This window comes from Engystomops pustulosus, chromosome 11, assembly GCF_040894005.1.
Source record: "Engystomops pustulosus chromosome 11, aEngPut4.maternal, whole genome shotgun sequence".
Lineage (NCBI taxonomy): Eukaryota > Metazoa > Chordata > Amphibia > Anura > Leptodactylidae > Engystomops > Engystomops pustulosus.
In genome coordinates, this window is record NC_092421.1 from 70,889,831 (window position 1) to 70,910,183 (window position 20,353).

A 20,353-nucleotide genomic window follows, 5' to 3' on the forward strand; every position below is an offset into this window, starting at 1 on the left:
TGCCATGTATCATCCATAACATATGATATTATTACACTGCAGACATCCCGGCCCCTCCTGACCCTGTGCCATGTATCAGCCATAACATGTTGTATTATTACACTGCAGACATCCCGGCCCCTCCTGACCCTGTACCATGTATCAGCCATAACATGTAATATTATGGCTGATACATGGCACAGGGTCAGGAGGGGCCGGGATGTCTGCAGTGTAATAATATCACATGGATGATACATGGTACAGGGTCAGGAGGGGCTGGGAATTCTGCAGTGTAATAATATCACATGTTATGGATGATACATGGCACAGGGTCAGGAGGGGCCGGGATGTCTGCAGTGTAATAATATCACATGGATGATACATGGTACAGGGTCAGGAGGGGCTGGGAATTCTGCAGTGTAATAATATCACATGTTATGGATGATACATGGCACAGGGTCAGGAGGGGCCGGGATGTCTGCAGTGTAATAATATTACATGTTATGGCTCATACATGGTACAGGGTCAGGAGGGGCCGGGATGTCTGCAGTGTAATAATATCACATGGATGATACATGGTACAGGGTCAGGAGGGGCTGGGAATTCTGCAGTGTAATAATATCACATGTTATGGATGATACATGGTACAGGGTCAGGAGGGGCTGGGATGTCTGCAGTGTAATAACATCACATGTTATGGCTGATACATGGTACAGGGTCAGGAGGGCTGGGATGTCTGCAGTGTAATAATACAACATGTTATGGATGATACATGGTACAGGGTCAGGAGGGGCCGGGATGTCTGCAGTGTAGTAACACCACATGTTATGGATGATACATGGTACAGGGTCAGGAGGGGCTGGGAATTCTGCAGTGTAATAATATCACATGTTATGGCTGATACATGGTACAGGGTCAGGAGGGCTGGGATGTCTGCAGTGTAATAATACAACATGTTATGGATGATACATGGTACAGGGTCAGGAGGGGCTGGGATGTCTGCAGTGTAGTAACACCACATGTTATGGATGATACATGGTACAGGATCAGGAGGGGCTGGGATGTCTGCAGTGTAATAATATCACACGTTATGGATGATACGTGGTACAGGGTCAGGAGGGGTCTGGATCTCTGCAGTGTAATATAGGTTACGGTTGGTACATGGCACAGGGTCAGGAGGTGTGGTATGTCTGCAGTGTAATAGTATCACATGATAGGAACTAGTTTCTTGCAATGGTTTCCTATAAAGTCTCCATTAGAAAGACTTGTAGGTGACCTGCGTTGGTACTAGTTATAATGCACCAACTACCAAATAACGAGGGCCATTAGGAACGTGTGCTGCGGTTGGTGGATGTACAATGGTATTCTACAAGTGTAACCACACAAAACCTGAGCTTGCCAGAGCTTATGATTCACATTATTAAATGTAATGACACTTTTTCCAGTCTGATAGATCGGCAACAGGCAAACAAATTTGAGGACATGCTCAATATTTAATAGGGGCCAAAATTGTCAAACAAAAATGAGCAAACTGCACAATGATGCATCAGCAGCAGCCTCGAGGGTTAAGTCAGTCTAGTTAATAAGCCATTGTGTCGCGATTACAAATTTTGCTCACAATTTTGAGCCGCTATTAAAAGTTTTGTCAAATTGGAGAGTTTCCTTCTCCTTGACCATTAACCCTGTAATGGTAATTTCATTTACTCCAGACCTCCTTAAAGGAAACAAGCGGCATTGTGCAGACTCCTCTTGTGGGGGTGGAGGCACATAGACCCCTGCCGATCTTTAGAAAGATCCAATGGCTTCTTTCAATTCAATTAAGACAAATAATACAAAAGCCATTGTTCTAGAGATCGGTGGGGGCCCTGGCATCCCAACCTCCACCGATACCATCTGCTGACATGTTCCATGACACCTCCGCTCACTTTCCCTTTAAGGATGCCCAAGCACAAGTCACCTTCAGCTTTATAGGTACATGCATGCACATATTTAGTGTTCAGAAGAGGTTTATCACTGATTGAGAGACCAGATTTTGATGTTCTGGGTCTGACGTGATATTCCGGCTCCTCTCACAGAGCTGCGTCTCAGCAGATTATCGCCGAGCGCTCAGCACCGGAGCTGTGAAGCGATAATTAATGCAGCGACAAAACTTTGCCTTGCATTAACTAGAAACCACATGTCTCCGATCCCTCATCCAGTGATAATCCCGGGTTGTAGTGGCAAGTCTATACATCTCACATAGGCATCTCCTCTCCGGTTAGCGCTTTCTTCTCTCAGGCTCCCGTTTGCAGCGATCCTGCATCTTTCGAGACCCCCCTAAAACAGCTCGTGCCTTTCTGGTAATTTTTTTTTTTCATCCTCTTGTCAGCTCCCAAGACCCAACACAACATGGCAACGATTCTGTATACAATGCTACGACTCCGAGCAGTGCGGGTTATTTCCATTGGATGAAGGGTTTCGCACAACGCCATCTTCCAAGGGCGGGAGGCAACTATAAAGTCACAAGAAAGAAGCTAAAATTTAGAAAGGTACATAGTACATAGAGCCTTCTGTACAGAATATAACCCCATATTGCACAGTCTTTAGGGTATTTACATTGTCCCTTGTTGGAAGTTTTACACATCCTAGCAGTATTCTAGCCATGGGCAATGACCTTTAATGTGGCCTTTGGCATCTCAAGGAGAGTCTTCAAAACCCCTTTCGGTAAGATGGCATCACTAGATGTGGACTGTGAGCTAAAAGAGAAGTTCATACTAGACCATGGCATCACTCGGACATGTACAAGGAGTCCGATCTTACCAGCAGCAGATTATAAGCAGTGCGGGAAAGAAAATGCCATGGAAGAGCCAAAACGCTACATCACCGCAACTCATTTCTTATACAACCGACATGACGGCTGCAGAAATATTTGCCAGGCTGCGGGCAGTGTTACATTAGACCTTTGTGCATGTCCGTAGCAGCAGGACTGTGACACATGGATATATATTTGTAGTTTCTCCAAGCGATGTGTCCTCACACTGCTGTGCTCTTAGCTCTGTACACTTAATTAGCAAGGCTCTGGGTTTACACTGCATTTTTACAATGTACTGCAAAATTCAGCCAGACGGTAGGGGAAATCTACAGGTCTGCTCAATGGAAAGAAGTTTCAGTCCACTTGGAGAAGCAACAACCCTGGACTATAAATCAGTCCTGCTGCTACCAACATATACAACATACATGGCAGAAAGTCTCAATCCAGCATCGCAGAGCGTAACCCATGAAATGTTAAGATCTACATGGGACCAATCCCTTTAAGGCTGAAGCTCCCTTGAGAGAACCAAAGACCACATCTGCAAGGCAACCGAAGACCTGACACTTCCTTCTCTGCACCTTCTACATAAAACTAGAGCTGCATTGCTTGGATTGAACATCCGATGGACCCTACAGTAATGAGAGGCGGTCTTCATGGGTTTGATCCCTCAACACGAGCCTGGACACCATTATTACCCAGGGAAGGGCTCACACGAGCCACAACCTCAGTGCACAGAAAAACATAAGGAGCGATTCAGGTTTCATAGTTGACAATTTATTACATTCCAGCTTTTTTATTCATATTTTTAAACTGTTTTTGGCTGTTGGCTTAAATAAAGTATTAAAAAAAAAAAAAAGTATATAAAAAAAAATATTATATATTGCACTGAAAAGAAGGAATGGGTTAAGGGAGGGGTCCCTGCTGCCCTCTGTAGTGTCTGGGGTGACTTTTCCAAAGGCTGAAGAAAAATTACTGACCAGAAAGGAACAGGGAAGGAGGTAGGAATGTAAGAAACTGGCTGCGGGCCTCCCCTCCCCCTCACAACGCTTAAGACAATACTGATCCCTGGTTAGGTCTGAAGTAATGGCCTCCCATAGACTGAACATGACGTCTTCCCATTATAATTTAAAAAAAAAAGGTCCGGCAGCTAAGCTGTTAATGTGCACATGGAGGGAACCCAAACTTTTCATGCTAATGGAGGATCAGTCTTGTGATTATTCTATAGGTCCAGATGGAGGCGAGAAGAAGATTCTGTACAGAGGAGATCGGGCGTGCACCATCCTAATGAATAAGGGGACGGTCACGCATATGAAAAATTACATAAATAGTAAAACAAAAAACACAAAACTATATATATACCTGGAAAAATAATTCCGCAACAAGACAGGAGGAAAGTACTAGAGCCATGTCTAATGAGATGCCCATGTTTGACTTGGCAATGTAACGTCTAATGCACAACCACACAGTGGGCACTTGTAGTTATAAATATAACCCGGAGGAGGGGGCACAACGCTAGAACCCTGCAGCCAGTGAAGAACAGGTACAAGGGGGTAATAATCCCTAAACCTCCCTAATCCCACTGAGATCCTTCATCCAGTACAATGTAAGGTGGAGAAAAAAAAAAAAACTAAAGCAGCAACCTGGGTTTTAAAAAAAAAACAAAAAAAAAAAAAAAATCAAACAGAAACGTACACTTTTCAAATGCAATTTTTTTTTTTAAAAAAAGAAACAGTATCATATAACACTGCTATCAACCCGACTGCTGCTGGGGCACAGCAGTGAGAGGGTTAACTAATGAAAGTGGGGAAGTAGCAGTAACCGCTTCACTGCCAGAGGCGTCGCGCCACAGGGATCACACGGCTTGCAGCGCGCTGCCGGGATAGTTCTGGGAGTAAAGGGGTGGATTACAGTAAACCATATAGTCGTGTGCACATATATTTATATAGGAGATGGTACAGGGGGCATTCAGTGTGCCAACATGAACAGGGGAGAGTAGGGCCATACTCCTGGTGCAGGCAGAGCGGCGTTTAAGACGTCGGGCACCCAATGATAAGGTGGCGGCCAATGCCAACATTCAGATATGACTAGACCAGCCGGGGGGCAGTCAGAGGCCGCTCTAGGCAAGTGATATTCAGGGTTCCACAGGAGAAAAAATAAATTCTATTTGGGGGGGGGGGGGGGGGGGCCTTCCATATAAAGTGGTGGAACCAAGTAAGACTAATAGTAAAGACATCAATAAGACGTCCTAGACTACAGATGGGAATATCACTTTAGCTCTCAGGTGTCCCGTATACGCTGCCAGAAAGTAGGAAGAGGGATACCTGTTCATGCACATGCAACTTATGGGAGATATAGGATGATATGGTGCAGAGCATTCCTCCCAACACCGGCATAAGCCAGGACTGATGGGCTTGGCCCACCATGCAAATGCCTGCACTTCCCTTTAACAGAAGAAGCCCCCTTGACACTTCCACATTACAAAGAACAAGTGGGGTAATGAAAGTACAGCAGGGTCAGACAGCCATGCAGACTTTTTTTTGGATGGGTACTAGTGGTATACAGACTTCTGACCCTGCTCTTACCTACACCACCTGAAGGTGAAGTATAGTACTACATCCATCATCTATAAACCACCTCACACCACTGAGCTCAACCACATCCCGAGGGGCAGGACATGTAGCTGCCCTCTGCAGGGACATAATGACACGCCAACAAAAGCCACTATTTAGCTCATTGGTGGGAGAAAAGGTTAAGACAATAAGAAAAGTACAAAACTTAAAAAAACTTTGCTCAAATGTTGCACCCGCCACATGAAGATACCAACATCGGATGACTCCCTACTTACATGGCGTCCTTACTCTGTAAAAACAAACCTGCAACGTTCAGTCATTGAGCAAAGAAGAAAAACTTCCTTGTAGACTTCCCTCTATAAATATGTCCAATGTAATATGGAAGAAGTCTCCTCGCTACTACCTTCCCCACTTCCCAATTCATAGCTCAGTGGTGCAGCCTCAATCAATTTACAACAGGGATTCTGCATTAGCCCACCCCATCCTCCCAAATCCCACCCCAACCCCACCCCTGTCCCCAACACCAGCAGTAATGGACCCTACAATATTTACACGTGCTAGTTATCCCGCCCACCCACAACATAACCCCACCCCCCCTCCAGCCCACTTTTCACAACCCCCTCCCCCCCTTCCAATCTTCTATTCCACCAAAAGCTTGATTTCGCTGGCGAGAAGCTGGTTCATATTAAAGATGGCGCTCTTGGTGAGGAGCTCCCTCTCCGTGGCAGTGTCAGGATCACTGTCCACAGAGCTGGAGCTGGCACTCATGCTATCACCAGCTTCATGGTGATGGAGTAGAGGTGCAGGCACGTCAACACCCGTGCCGGAGGTTCCACCAGGCAGCTCGGGCTCGCTCGTCTCACTGGCACTGGACACGACAGAAAGGAGGGACATTCGCCTGGTCAGTCGACTTGGCAGAAGAGAAATGGCGTAGTCGGCCACCATGGAGGCTACGTCCATGTTGCAGGCTTTGTCAAATGCGATGAAACCCACGTTCGCGTTCGCCTCGCAGACACAAAAAGAACCGTCTTCTTTGGTGAGCAGATCGATGCCGCACACATCCATTCCCAAGATGTTGGAGACTTGAATGGCGAGCTGCTTGCCTTGCTCGCTCAGGGTGCACATCATCCCGATACCTCCTGTTTACCAAGAGCAAGGACACAAGGTTAGAATTAGAAGGTACCGGTAGACAATAGGCCACATGTATCACTAGTTTTAGTTTTGTGACTGAGGTGCAGTATTGCGCCCGAGTCACCACAGCCATCTGTGGAGTTCATTAACCACTTATTAATCCCTGCACGATTTTGCAATTGCACTACATTTCAGGTGCAATTTCTGGTCCTGGCACTTACATGCAAGCCTCCTACAAGCTTCACTCATTTTCATGCCGTGGTGGGTAAGAAGCCAACACTCACAGCTGAGCCCAGGTATGTGAAACTGCACCCGGTGATCCTCAGCAGTGGCTTCTCCTGGAGGGGATCCCCCAGTGCCGATCATCTGCTGTCCCCCTGTAATTCTGGCCAGTGCTGTCCTCATACACTAGTGTGGTCATCCTGCTACACGGGACACTTAAGTACTTTTTCCACCTCTCACTGCTCTTCTATACTGCTACACTTTGCTGTACTGTCTCTCCCCCACACACTTTTCTATCCTGCTTTGAGCTGCTACTTTTGCAGAATATTTGTTAGCAGCTCATGAGCTGTAAACAGAAGCTGCATGAAGTGTGAACACTGGCTGAGCTCTGCTGCCGCAATAAAAAGGCAATAAACCACTCTGCAGAAGAGTTCAGTGTCTTGCGTCTCAGTCTACTCCGCCTTCATTTGTGTGCCACAATTGCGCCTGAATTAAAAGTTGCTAATGCTTAATCAGTATGTGCTGCAAAACATGTGGATAAATACCTAGTGAGCAGTTGCTTTGCATTCTGCCATCTGTAGAGCAGCGCAGCATGGTGCCGATCACACGTCCTCCAACCACAATGACTCTGACGTCCCGTCCATGCGACTCCTCCACGTATTTCTGGAACAGGTAGGGGGCTTCATGCCGGATGAGATGACTCAAGTCAGCCAGGTGGTGCTTGTCCCGGGCTAAAAACACAGCCTTACCTAGAAAGTGCAGACAATATGAGTGATGCTGGATACACAGCAGGGGTAATCTATTACAAACATGCAATACACTGGTGTGTGCAGGGGGTTAATATGTCCCATCGACTCACCTCTGTGCCCCCGAGTGTTCTTCACCACCATGGGAAATTCCAGGACCTCTGCCTCATCGATCATTTTGGAGAAGTTTTCATGACCGCCTGTGAAATAATCACAATTGTGTCAAAAGTGAACACAAAACCCAAGGCCTTTCCCCCTTCCTCCTGTATTCGGCCAGCAAACAAGACAAGTAGAGGCTCACCGTAAGAGAAGGTGTCCGGCAGGGGCACGCCATGACCAGCCAACTCCTGGAAGGTCCAGAACTTGTTGACACAGTTGAGAATGGCCTGGGGTCTGTTCATCAGCCGACAACCCATCTTCTCCAAGTGCCTGAGGACGGTGATGTCGCTGTCACTCTGCACCCAGGGTGTGGGCACCCGGACTACAACCACCTGGGGGTACGAAGTGATGAACTCTCCATTTACACGGAGACCTAAAATGATAAAGCACTGAAGTCAGACCAAAAGCTATTTAACTAGCGAGTTAATACTCCACTGTCACAAAACAATATCACAGAGACACTAAGTGACCTGTCCCGAGGCCAAGGAAGGAGGAAGAAAATGATGACAGGAAGCCTCGCCGTGCATGGAAACTCCTGAAAGTGTTCTGATTTTATTTGGAAAGTTTGTCAGGAAAGACACAAATAGATATTTCCCACGATATGTTTGTATGGAGGGAAGTGATGATCATAAACGCTACAAGGATGACAGCACTCACAGGGGTCCTGCTGAAAATCCACAGACCTTAGAGGGGTTACACCAAGTTTCAAAAGTTATCCCCGATTCATCCTAACTCTTGGGCAATCCCTTTGAAAGGCTGTTATAGTATAGAAAGCTGATGGACAGCTCCCCCCCCCCATTCATAGTAGGGGACCAAAAGCCCCCTAAGTACCCTTTTTTGATCACTGGGGGGGGGGGGGTCAGACCCTCAGGAAAGTAGGGATGTGTCTTATGTGGGAAAGTGATTTTGGAAGGACCATACACCATCTACATTATTTGCACAGATAACCTTGCTGCTGATCTTAGCTCAGATTTCATTCAGAAGAAGCGCTGCTCCCAGGCATCCAGGACGCAGCACAGCCCGGGGGTCCGACATGTGCGTGTCGCCATCACATGTCACAAGACTCATGATATATTATCTCATTCATGGAAAATGCAGCAAGAAAGCAACTGCTTGGTCAGCAAAGCCAACAGGAAAACTATGTCAACAGGTCATAATAGAGAGGACCCCGGGGCCATAAGCCCCTTCACACACGAGACCATACATACAGCTCCTCCATCACCTCCGGCCCTCCCCAGGGCTAAGCCATTCATTGTACTGCGTGACCTCTACTGCTCCACCACAATATGTGCCTGGATGTCCGGGAGATCCTGGTCATAATCTCACCCGATAACGGGCGAGAGCGCAGCTGCCTAGTCTCGTGAGCACATTTATAGCTGCCGCATTGCAGGAGCTGGACAGACGGCAGCCGGGGAAAGCAGACACAGGAAAGTGCCTGGAATGCTGATGGGGGAATAGAGTTTCTAGAAGCAGAGGACGCGCTAAGTGGACAAAAAAAAAAAAAATTATAAAAAAGCGCAACGAAGCCGAGGAGGCAAAGAGCCGACACTGCTGAATCCATCATCCTGCATTACAAGCCTCCCACCTTAAAGGGGAAGGAGGATCTTATTAAATTTCAAAATAATATTTTTACTGAAGGTGGAAAGGTCATGGGTGAACAATCAGTAGAGGTCAATCACCCCCATTTTTAAACATTACAGCACCCACCATAGTCTTCTCCCTATCAAAGTGCAGCAAGGCCTCTCTAGCGTTTCCTGCAAGCTACTGTGAAGGAAACGTGGCCCTATATCAGTGGCTTTCAACTACACGATGGGTAAATTAACCCCTTAAGGACGCAGGGTTTTTTTCCCCTCATTTCTCGCTCTCCACCTTCAAAAATCCATAACTTTTTTATTTTTCAGCGCTATGTGAAGGCTCATTTTTTGCGTAACAAATTTTACTTTCCCGTAATGTTATTTATTTTAACATGCCGTGTACTGCGAAGCTGAAAAAAAAAAATTCCAAATGTGGAAAAATTAAAAAAAAAAAAAAAAAGTCACGTTCTTGTGGGCTCAGTTTTTACGACTTTGGGCGCTCCAAATAACACCTCAGCTTTATTCTTTGGTTCGGTACGATCGCGGTGATACCAAATTTATACAGGTTTTACATCATTTTTTAATTCCATTTTTTACGTGATGTAAAAAAGGTGTAAAAGTCACATTTCGGACATTTGGGCGCCATTTCCCATCTGGGAGGTCCCGCCGGCCGTAACCGTTTTTATATTTTGATAGATCAGGCATTTTGGGACGCGGCGATACCTAATGCGTCTGATTATTACTGTTTGTTATGTCTTACATCAGTTCTAGGGAAAGGGGGGGTGATTTGAATTTAATATTTTATTAATTTTTTTTTAAACTTTTTTTCACTATTTCTTAGACATCTAGGGTACATTAACCCTAGATGGTCAGATCGCTCCTACTCAATGTAACGAATCTACAGAAGCCAGGTAGCCCAGGGTCAAACAAAGACCCGAGGCTACCATGGCAACCGATCGCCACCCCCTGATGACATTCGGGGGAGTGACGATCGTAATAAAGATGGCGGGGCCCACGCGCCGGCGTCTTTTAAATGCCGCCGCCGACTTTGCCAGGGGCAGTGAAAGGGTTAATAGCCGCGATCGGTGCAAGCAACAACCGCGGTTATTAGCGGTGGGGGTTTGCTGCAATATGCAACAACCCCCACCCTTGTATGACGAGGACTCAGCCCCTGAGCGCTCTTCATACATTCCCTATACCTCTGCGCCGTAGAGCTACGGCGCAGAGCGTTAGGTAGTTAAGCATAATACAAGAATGGCCCTTTAAGGGGCTGGCCTATTCCATAGATAGGGAACAAGAGTTCTGTTCCTGGGGGTCCACCAAGTCTGACCCCTGCAACTAGGAGAAGGGAGCAAAGGGATCTGAAGGGACCAGAAGGCTCAGTGAAGGAAGAGTAGGTTATTCATGCAATCTTGCACCACATTTAATATGGGGAACTTTATGGCCTCTTTCCTACCGCAAAGCCCTTTAAACTAGCAGGCCAAGGATAGATTGTAGTATACCAGTTTGTGAAAAGGGGAACATTCACTCTGGCTTATCCTCCTGTTTCCTCTAATGTGCTTATTTCACACAACAAACCTCAGTTAATCTGTAAGTGAATGCAATGTATGAACTACCAACAGCTACAAACCCCGTCCCAACGCCTTACATAACCCTGGAGACAACACGTCCATAGCACGGACACTAAACACATGCCCTTGTTATGGCAGCACAGATTCATCCCAAGACTGCGAGAGGGGAAGACGACAATCCAGAAAAAGCTTCGCTGGGAACCTGTGACATGTCAGCTGATAGGAAGTTTACATGAACAGGGCTCGCTTCAAGGTCTGGTAATGTTTCCCCAGCAGCTTTAAAGGAGGAGGCCCCAAGCGCAGCAGATTTGATCTAGAAGAGGTCTTCATCTAGAACCAGTCTAAGATAAGGCCTCGTAAAAGCCCAAACCAGCACCCTCCAATACTGCGCAGCACTCCTAACAAAGGGTCACAAACTAATCACTGACTGCAGCCGTACACACTGAATACAGGCTGCCATTCAGGGTATTCTGTGTAAAGAGAGAGGGTTACATTCACCGGAGTAAAGGCTGAACAACTTGAATATGGGAGAAGGTCCTTACATTGCGACCCAGTGCATTGCTGGGTATGGCCAAACGACTAGCAAACATGGCCGCTCTGCTCTAGACACAGATCCAAACCTGGTCATGGGTCAAGGCAGTTAAGCGGCTGGAACCAAATAACAAGATTCAGGCAGGTCATGACATGTTAAGTAACACGGCTACGTTTTTCTTCTTGAGTGCAACAACCTACACAAGTAAATGGTATAGAGGAACCCTCAGGGTTAGAAGTAATGGCTTCTTGGAGATTATGTTAAAAGACTAGATCAAATACTTAAGATAAAAGCATCTTCTGAGGTGAAGGAACTAGTCAAGCATTTTCCATGGTTTCCAAATTACAATTCAAAGTTCCAGGCTACGACTCTGCTTACCTAGATTTCCTTGCTCGATGGTCAGGACCACCTCATCCATGAGCAAGTAACGGAACTCGAGGTCTTCTTCACAACATTTGGCCTTGAGGGCACGCAGGATCTCCTGCTGAGGGTAGTCATCCTTTATCCTTCTGTCTGTAAGAAACCAGATACGGCCATTGGAGCTGCACATTTTCACAGGTCCGGAGAGGGTAGAGATGGGCGCAATGCTTTACTAAGCGGTCTGCAAGAAACAGATAAACATTGATTTACAACAAGTAATATGCCATAATACCATACCAACATCAGTTACCCAAACCCCTTGCGCTCCCCTACACACTTAAACCACAATTAAGCTGGAAATGGGACAAAATGGCCCGTTGGGACTTGCGTACAAATACGCTAGCAGGGGGACTGCCTAGGGCACCCAATAATCCCTACTGCTGTCAGCCCTTTCCTCGAAGGCTCAAGTGTTTGGCCTCTTCCCTTAGACTGGTGTACGAGTCATGACAAGACCTGTAGATGTACCTCCTGGTAGCCCCACCCATCAAAATCCCAAAAGCCTGACCGTGTTAAGAGGCCCCCCAAACACACCCACCAAAAGTAGTAGAGTATGGTAATAGATATATGTGGCCAAATACCAAGTGTTTCTATACTAATCTATGATAAAACATATCCTTAGAAACAGGCGAAGCTGTGCCAGGGCCTCCGTGCAAACCCAATTTGTACTGTAGAACATGACAATCATACCCACTGCTACCAATGCTCGTTACTTGCTGGGTTACATTGGGCTTTTCAAAATCGAGAAGGTTAGTGATGATCACCGACAATCTAATACAACCCTTATTGGGTGTCAGGCAAAGATTTATTTGCCCTTTACCATTGGAAGCACAATCAACGGAGCCTAGCTTGCACATACATGGAGGCTTATAGTAAGCAATTAGGCACCGCTGGCATCGAAATACAGCCTAGCCTGGGCACAGAGGTCAGAGCGATTTCTAGTAACGTCATTTATGGCTTAGAAGGTGATGAGGGTGTTAGATGTGGGACCTACATCCATCACTACAATGTATGGCAAAGCCAGCAGAGCGTTAGGCACTGCACCAAATCGTCGTCTTCACTACATTAAGATGGCGACTGCTTTCCATCTGATTCATACAGCGTCCCCTGCAATTATCACAATTACACAGAGAAGAGAACCTTCTAGTCGTACAAGCCGCCTCCTGTCCGTATGATATACTATACTACAATACAAGCTGACATGTCATGTGATCCCGGTGACTAATGTGTTAATCGTCACGGTGAGGGGCACAAAAGACGCCGTGACCCTCTATTTGGTGGAGGCGCCGGTGATGAAGTTTGCACGGCGCCCTCAGCACCACCCTCCTGGCGTCGCCGGCTGGCATTGCTGACGCAGCTCAGCTCTACACCCCCCCCCCAGCTGCAGAGACGCAGCCGGCAGACAATGGAGTCTGTAATGTAAGAAGCCGCCACATGCTGCCCTCCCCCCATCCATCCTGCAACCTGGAGAGAAAGGGATGCAGGGGAGAAAAGCTGAATACAGCCCCCCCCCCCCCCCAATACTCCAAATAGAAATCCCACCCCGCTACCAGACAGGGCTCCGGGTGCACCAACAATCAGATGTCCATGCCCTCCCCTCCCTCCTGTATGGAGCAGATCATCTCCATGGAGGTAGAACCACAGTGGTGCAGGGAGCCCCTTCCTGTCTCTAAAACCCCTCAAACACTAGTAGGGGTTACAGGGATGCACCCGACCATGCATCTCAACCACCCCCTCGATACTTCACTTTCATCCCTTCCCATTCCTCAATATTGGCCACCTGTACCCCGAGAAATATGGGACAGGATTGCACATGCGGATCTGGTTTCTGGGTTTGGAAGTAATTAAAAGGGTCACATGTAACACAGCGTTTCCTGGGAGGACGGTGACCTCTGTCCAGCCGGCTAGGAGAGAAAGCTGCCATAGGGGGTTTTTTTTTGGGAGAGAGTAGTGCCAACAGGGTGTGCCACAGAGAAGGCCAGTCATCTACCACCAAGCTAGGAAAATAGCCATCAGACTATGCCAACTGCATTGGGTGATACTGTGTACAAGGAACCACATCAGGGGGTTAAAGGGGATGCCCCAGCCTTCAACCATACTAATGTATAATCACAACTGATCGCGAGGACAGGGGTCCTACTCCCCTTAAAGTGAGATCTGTTATAGGACCGCAGCCGTCCTATAGAGCCCGACGCTCATTTCCCCATTATGATTGTGGGCTAGATAGACAGCCCATTTACCCTGCATGTGTTTCTAAAGCCCAGATCCAGTGTGAACAGGGGGCTAGACCTCTGCATACACCTTCGCTATCCTCCGTGCATGTAAGACCTTTACTTAAGACGACCATCCAGAAAAAGCTTCGCTGTGAACCTGTGACATGTCAGCTGATAGGAAGTTTACATGAACAGGGCTCGCTTCAAGGTCTGGTAATGTTTCCAGAAGTATTTCTATAGGGATCTCTCCATAGGGATATTTTGTACTGCATGCAGTCTTTACATTAGCTCATCTTTAGCTCATCTACTGCCCCTCAGTCATATAGGGTGGGCTCACCTGTAAGGGTCAGGCCCTCACATCTGGCAGGCACTTCCAGACCCTTGGCACCTCCTCTGGGTCATCCATGTACACACAAAGAGGGTCCCAGATGAAATCAGATTATTTTAATCATTAAACTTTTCCAAGGTAGCTGGGCCCCTGCTGTAGTGAAGAGGCGCCATCTTGTCCCGTGCCCTTACAATAAAATTCCTTCAACGTGGCACCAGATCAGGTGGCGATTGTTTCCAGGATTAACACAGAACAATTACAGAGGATTTACTACATCTACCATGGCAAGATGAAGCCGTTTATTACTTATCAGTCACAACAACCTCTGAATACATCACAGTGACCCCTACAATCATTACAGCTCAGGGTATAGAAGCGTGGCATGACTCCCACGTAGGTCCTAGCCCATAGTGGCCCATTACTGCTCTGAACTAGCCCATACACATGCAGAACAAAATACCCGGCGGATAATAGAATAAGAATCTGTGGTAGCCTTTAATATTCATCATACGATGCAGAGGGGGCAAATGCGTCAGCCAGGTATACAGTGAGGATTAGCGGGGGAGCCATTGTTCATCAGGATGGGGTAAGGCATACAAAGATTGTCAGGGCACCCAAAATATCTGCCCCTAGTAATGAAGGTCATGAACTAGGCCAAAGGTGTCCCTGCCGCAGCACATAGCAGTAAAGTGACCACCCCCAGTAGGAGTCATCAGCAACGGTTAACGCTATAGAGGGGGGAAATAAACCCCTCAGACTGGAAAACCGACAGTATAAATGGGTCACCCAATATTCACAAACAGACACATCTGATCAGCAGTGCCCCAACCAATCGGGAAACAGGGGACCCTTTCCATTTCAGCCATGGAGCATATGCTGCGTTACTCACCATCTATAGCGGAGTACAAAGCTCCAATATTCATGACAGAGATGGGAGTGAGCGGCAAGGTGCACACGTACCGCTAGGCGTCCTCGGCCAGAACGCACATGCGTTTCCAGAGAAACCCATGTGATTGATAAGCCGATCGCATGCGTTTCTCTGGAAAAACATGTGCTTTCTGATCGAAGTCCGCCCCCTGTGCGCTAGCGTCGCGTTATGAACGGACGCCTAGCGGTACGCGTGACTGCGGCCTGAATCTTGGAACCACCAAGATCCACATGAAGTAGCAATCAGAGGCATCAGAGTTACTAACGCTACAGTAGGGTAAATGTCAGTACATAACTGATGTCTTCTGCATGTAATTGCTGCGGTCCTAGTATACACTGCCATGACTTGCCCCGGGCTTCCTCCACCATGTGCAGCGGTCAGGAAGTCACATTTATGTGTCAGGGCTTTATACTAGGACACACCTCTGAGCCCGGGGCACAGCAGGGAAATGTTACAGGAATATACAGAGCATCACACACGTCAATGAACCTGAATAACAAGGCGACAAGATTATACCAGGCATTTACTATCCAGAGCATTACAAATACAGCAAACACTTCACTGTCACATGATTTCCTGTTCACAAAACCAAACACGCAACAGCACAACTCACTGAACTAAAGGACCAAGACCACCACCCACACAGAGCTGCACTCACTATTCTGCTGGTGCAGTCACTGTGTACATACATGACATTACTTATCCTGTACTGATCCTGAGTCACATCCTGTATTATACCCCAGAGCTGCACTCACTATTCTGCTGCTGGCACAGTCACTGTGTACATACATGACATTACTTATCCTGTACTGATCCTGAGTTACATCCTGTATTATACACCAGAGCTGCACTCACTATTCTGCTGCTGGTGCAGTCACTGTGTACATACATGACATTACTTATCCTGTACTGATCCTGAGTCACATCCTGTATTATACACCAGTGCTGCACTCACTATTCTGCTGCTGGTGCAGTCACTGTGTACATACATGGCATTACTTATCCTATACTGATCCTGAGTTACATCCTGTATTATACTCCAGAGCTGCACTCACTATTCTGCTGCTGGTGCAGTCACTGTGTACATATATGACATTACTTATCCTGTACTGATCCTGACTTACATCTTGTATTATACTCTAGAGCTGCACTCACTATTCTGCTGGCTGTGCTTGAAGGCCATTTCTCATTTCTGGGTTGGATAAGTGAATGCTATAAGGAAATTAAGGGCTTCTTGCATCTATGATGCATTATATACATTTTAAAAAAAGCCAAATCTCTATTTAGCTTTTAGGCATTTTTTTATATTTAAAATGTTTCCATTTACCACTTGTCAAATATTTCCATTCTAACAACTGTGTCCCTTCCCAAAGCTCTGGCTACACCTTATCTGCAGCAGCTGTCAGAGGTTCAGGGTCACACACACTATCAGGAGGGTTCTTGGGGTTCTCCAGGAATATACGTAACTATGCGAAGTAAAGCTGGAGAACAAGTCACTGTGCGATTATTTAAGGCCTGAGGAGGTTATAGCTAATACTAGTCACAGCACGAGACCATGGGAAGAGGAACGCAGCTCACACCGCCACATAGTCCCACGTCAGACTACAAGCTCTATGGAAAAGGGACACACCTGAAGGCTCTTGGTCCCGGTTCACACCTGAAATGTAGAGGCCTTTAAATCAATGATCTGAAGCCCTTTAAATCTGAGCAGAGCAGACGGCTAATGGATAGCTGTTCTATACCATCACAACTACTATCCTTAAAGGGGAGGTTGATTTTGAGCATTTATTCAATAAACAAGAGGCTGGCAGTACACAGCGCCCCTCCGAGGAGCTGCAGATTACACAAGGCAGTTGTCACTTACTATGTGCTGCGGCTGTCGCCTGGTCTTACGGCAGATGTTCTAGAGGAGCAGTGACACCTATGAGACACAAGAGAAGTCATTAGACGTCTATGGGATGATACATTGTATAAAGAAGCCTCAACATAGATACAACGTATCATTAATCCAATAATAAACAGGGTACAAAAAAAAACACCAGCCCGGCGCCTCTTATCTGCCGCCGCTTATCTCCGGCCTTTCGCTGCCTCCATCCAACAGTATGTTGTGTCTTTTAAAATGTCACGGACATCAGACAAGACACGCGTCTGTACCTCTTTTACACTTCCATGTAACCTTCAAGACACTCCATGTAACAAGACTACAACTCCCAATCTGTCCTTCTAACCAACAGACTGGAGCATGCTGGGAACTTTAGTCCCACAATAGCTAGAGAGAAATGACAGCCCACTGGTCAGAATATGCTGCTTAAAGGGTATTCGGTATTAGTCCTGGAGGGCTGTATGCAAGTCAGCAAGTGCACTGGGGGGGGAGGGACACTCACACTGCTGTGCTCTAGGCACTCTGCACTGTAGCTCTTATAGATATGCATCATGTTACAGCTTTTAGACAGGACAGATCAATGCAAAGTGCACAGCAGTGTGAGGATGAGGCATGATTAAGGCACACTGTCACACGCTCAGTACCTGTAATGAGTCCGATCTACCACAGTGACAATTTAAAGGGATGCACAAGATACGTTTAATGGACCAAAAACGGGTTCAAAACGCCATGTGTGGCATCACCCATACACACTGGTCACAGCTGGTGTCACAGCTTCTCTTAATTAAATTGGGCCAATCAGCACCCAACATACAGACATGTGTGCTGCCATATGTGGAAGAAAGATTTTCTGGTACTGGACCACCCCTTCCATGAGCCTTTGTCCCTTAGTTATTCCTCTCAGCCGTTCTGTTGGTCTCCTAATTAGGCGGCAGATTGCTCGATTACGTCATTACATCACCAGCACCTGTGGGACCCAGTATACACATGAACCAGGTAGAGCAGGATGAGCAATGCTGATTTTCCCCAAAAGGAGGCGGAGACACATTGCATGGGAGATAAGCGGCACCTGAGGTGTTAATTAGCCCGTGTTGGAACCCAAAGACATGTAAATGGGGAGGGGGAACAGAGACACCAGACCCCTCCCAGGGCAGATTTAGCTAGTCACTCAAAATAATTTTCTGCACATCTTGTGCTTTGCTTATGCAAAGTGACCCTTAAAGATGCACAATATTTCTTTTCAACCCCTCGTATACAAAGACAAGAGAACAGATTCTGCAGATCTATGCACGTCCACCATCACCTCGCTGCCACAGCAGCACAGAGGATGCAGAACCCAAGCCATGCACCCCCCCCCCCCAACCTACACACCTTAAGCCCAGCAGCTGCCCCAAAGCTGACAATTGTAACCAAGAAGGGTGCTGCAGGTGCCCATCCAGCATCTAAGAACTACTTCCAAACCGCAACTATGTGTCTACTACATCCATGTGTTCCGCTGTGTACACAGACTCAGGGTCGCCCCCTGGTGAGGAGCTGAGGAACTTCACATCCATTTACTGTGGTTTTGTCCCTTTAATCACCCCATCGGCATCGCTCTTTAATAGTCACCAACCTGTGGCACTACAGCTGCTGCAAAACTACAACTCCCAGCAGCCTTCACATAGTACAATGCCCGATGTCACTCGTCCATGTCCTTCATGATTGGTACCCAGTCAGCTGCTAGCAGGATGATGACGTCACTTGCCAGAACTGGCATCGCTGGTCAAGTAGCTGTGTGACCCCCACAGACCTTATGCCCAACCAGGCTGGCATCATTTACCAGTGCCCTTGTGTGTCCCTGTATGCCGTATTATACAGCATCGCAACCATGTGTGCCAACATCTGTGCCCCCTCCCATGCCTATATCATTACATGCCAGTCACAGCGCTCCCACCCCCCTTTGTGCCAATTCCATGGTGCCCCGCTATGTCATAGCCATATAGCCTGCCCCTCTCCTCCTCCTCCTCAATATACTGGCATTCCTTAACCTTAAATCGCAGAAATTACCCCCCCTAAAATTAGCTTGATGCCCATAAAGCTCAACATCGTATATACCACAGCGTTATGCCAGCCTCCGACATACCCACCTGCGCGCACCCCCCCCCCCAAATATTTTATATAAATAGCGCAGTACTCCAACCCCTCCGTAATAGTGTGATCACCCTCTATACCAACCTCATGCCTTGGTAACATAAGCCTACGCCACCCTACCAACCGTTTACTCAGCACCCCTTATTATATCAGTGTCTATGCCCCCCGCCCACCCCAAATCCAGGCATCACCCTCTTTACTAGCCTCATGCCGCGGTAATACAAGATACAATTCCTTCAATTTACATAATCCATAGTAACTATAAATCGATCACCTATAACCCCCCTGCAGTATGAGCCATTATGCCAGTCATCAGACACCCCCTATTGTTCATACAATCACCCATAGCCCCTCATGCTCTATGATAATCACCCTCAGTATCGCCCCCTATGACATTCTCATGCCCAGCCTTTACCATCTGCTTCATCTCTTCCCTTTAAATGACCCCACACACGCAATCCCGCTTTTTTTTCGCCCGCTCTGACCAAATCCCTCACGATTGACCCCCCACGAGGGAGAAACTCAAATGAACTAGTCAAATGGTCGCCACCACATCGGCCGATAACAGCGCGATGCCACGCGCCGGCACGCTCCCCTCAAACCCGCCGCCTCATTAACGCTGCTCGCCCTGCAGATATAAGCGACAGACGACCTCCCCCCTTCACACCCGGGCACATCGCCCTCCTCCCCATCACTCCGCCATATACTCACAGCCGTCGTCTTTGTTACGTCTGAGGGGAGGACGAGCACAATGCGGCAACACAAAGGAGCGGCGCGGCCACGTACAGCACGACGTCTGCCGATGAGATGGGCGCGAGCCTCCCCCTTGGCGGGCTGGGATACGGGTGGACACCCGCGCCGCCGGAGCAGCTACGACAAGATGAGAGAGATCCCGGGCAAGACGCAGCTCCGCACAGTCACGTCCTCGCTCCTCACCACACTCACACCGACTGAGCGACAGCCTGCACACGCTGCAACCTTCAGCCACACCCACCTACACCAACCGCCGACGCCCTATTGGTCAGCAGCTGAGCAGGGCGGCGCGCATTGGCCGGCACCTGATGGCGGGAAAGGAGGAGAAAAGAAGATGAGGGCAGGGACGCGCAGGAGGGGGAGCAGTGAGTGACGGAGGGTGCGGCGGCACGGCGGCCGCCCATTGGTCTAGACATGAAGGGGAGGC

At 47.7% G+C, this 20,353-nt stretch overlaps 1 protein-coding gene across 1 annotated transcript; it reads right to left on the minus strand.

Moving 5' to 3' along the window:
• Nucleotides 1-5,948: 5,948 nt before the first annotated feature.
• On the minus strand, nt 5,949-20,157 carry RIMKLB (ribosomal modification protein rimK like family member B). Its single transcript, XM_072129746.1, has 7 exons — nt 19,885-20,157; nt 17,026-17,082; nt 11,654-11,876; nt 7,741-7,971; nt 7,553-7,639; nt 7,239-7,442; nt 5,949-6,479 (listed from the first exon to the last, which is right to left on the minus strand). The coding sequence occupies exons 3-7, from the start codon at nt 11,823-11,825 to the stop codon at nt 5,980-5,982; spliced, it is 1,194 nt and encodes a 397-aa protein (XP_071985847.1). The 5' UTR covers nt 11,826-11,876; nt 17,026-17,082; nt 19,885-20,157; the 3' UTR covers nt 5,949-5,979.
• Between the last annotated feature and the right edge of the window lie 196 nt (nt 20,158-20,353).

Excerpts from the sequence above, each read along its gene's own strand:
- RIMKLB (XM_072129746.1), bottom strand. The coding sequence starts at position 11,825 with ATGTGCAGCTCCAATGGCCGTATCTGGTTTCTTACAGACAGAAGGATA. Across the intron at positions 7,972-11,653 it reads CATCGAGCAAGGAAATCTAG|GTCTCCGTGTAAATGGAGAG; the intron begins GTAAGCAGAGTC and ends TTATCATTTTAG. Across the intron at positions 7,443-7,552 it reads GAACACTCGGGGGCACAGAG|GTAAGGCTGTGTTTTTAGCC; the intron begins GTGAGTCGATGG and ends TGCACTTTCTAG.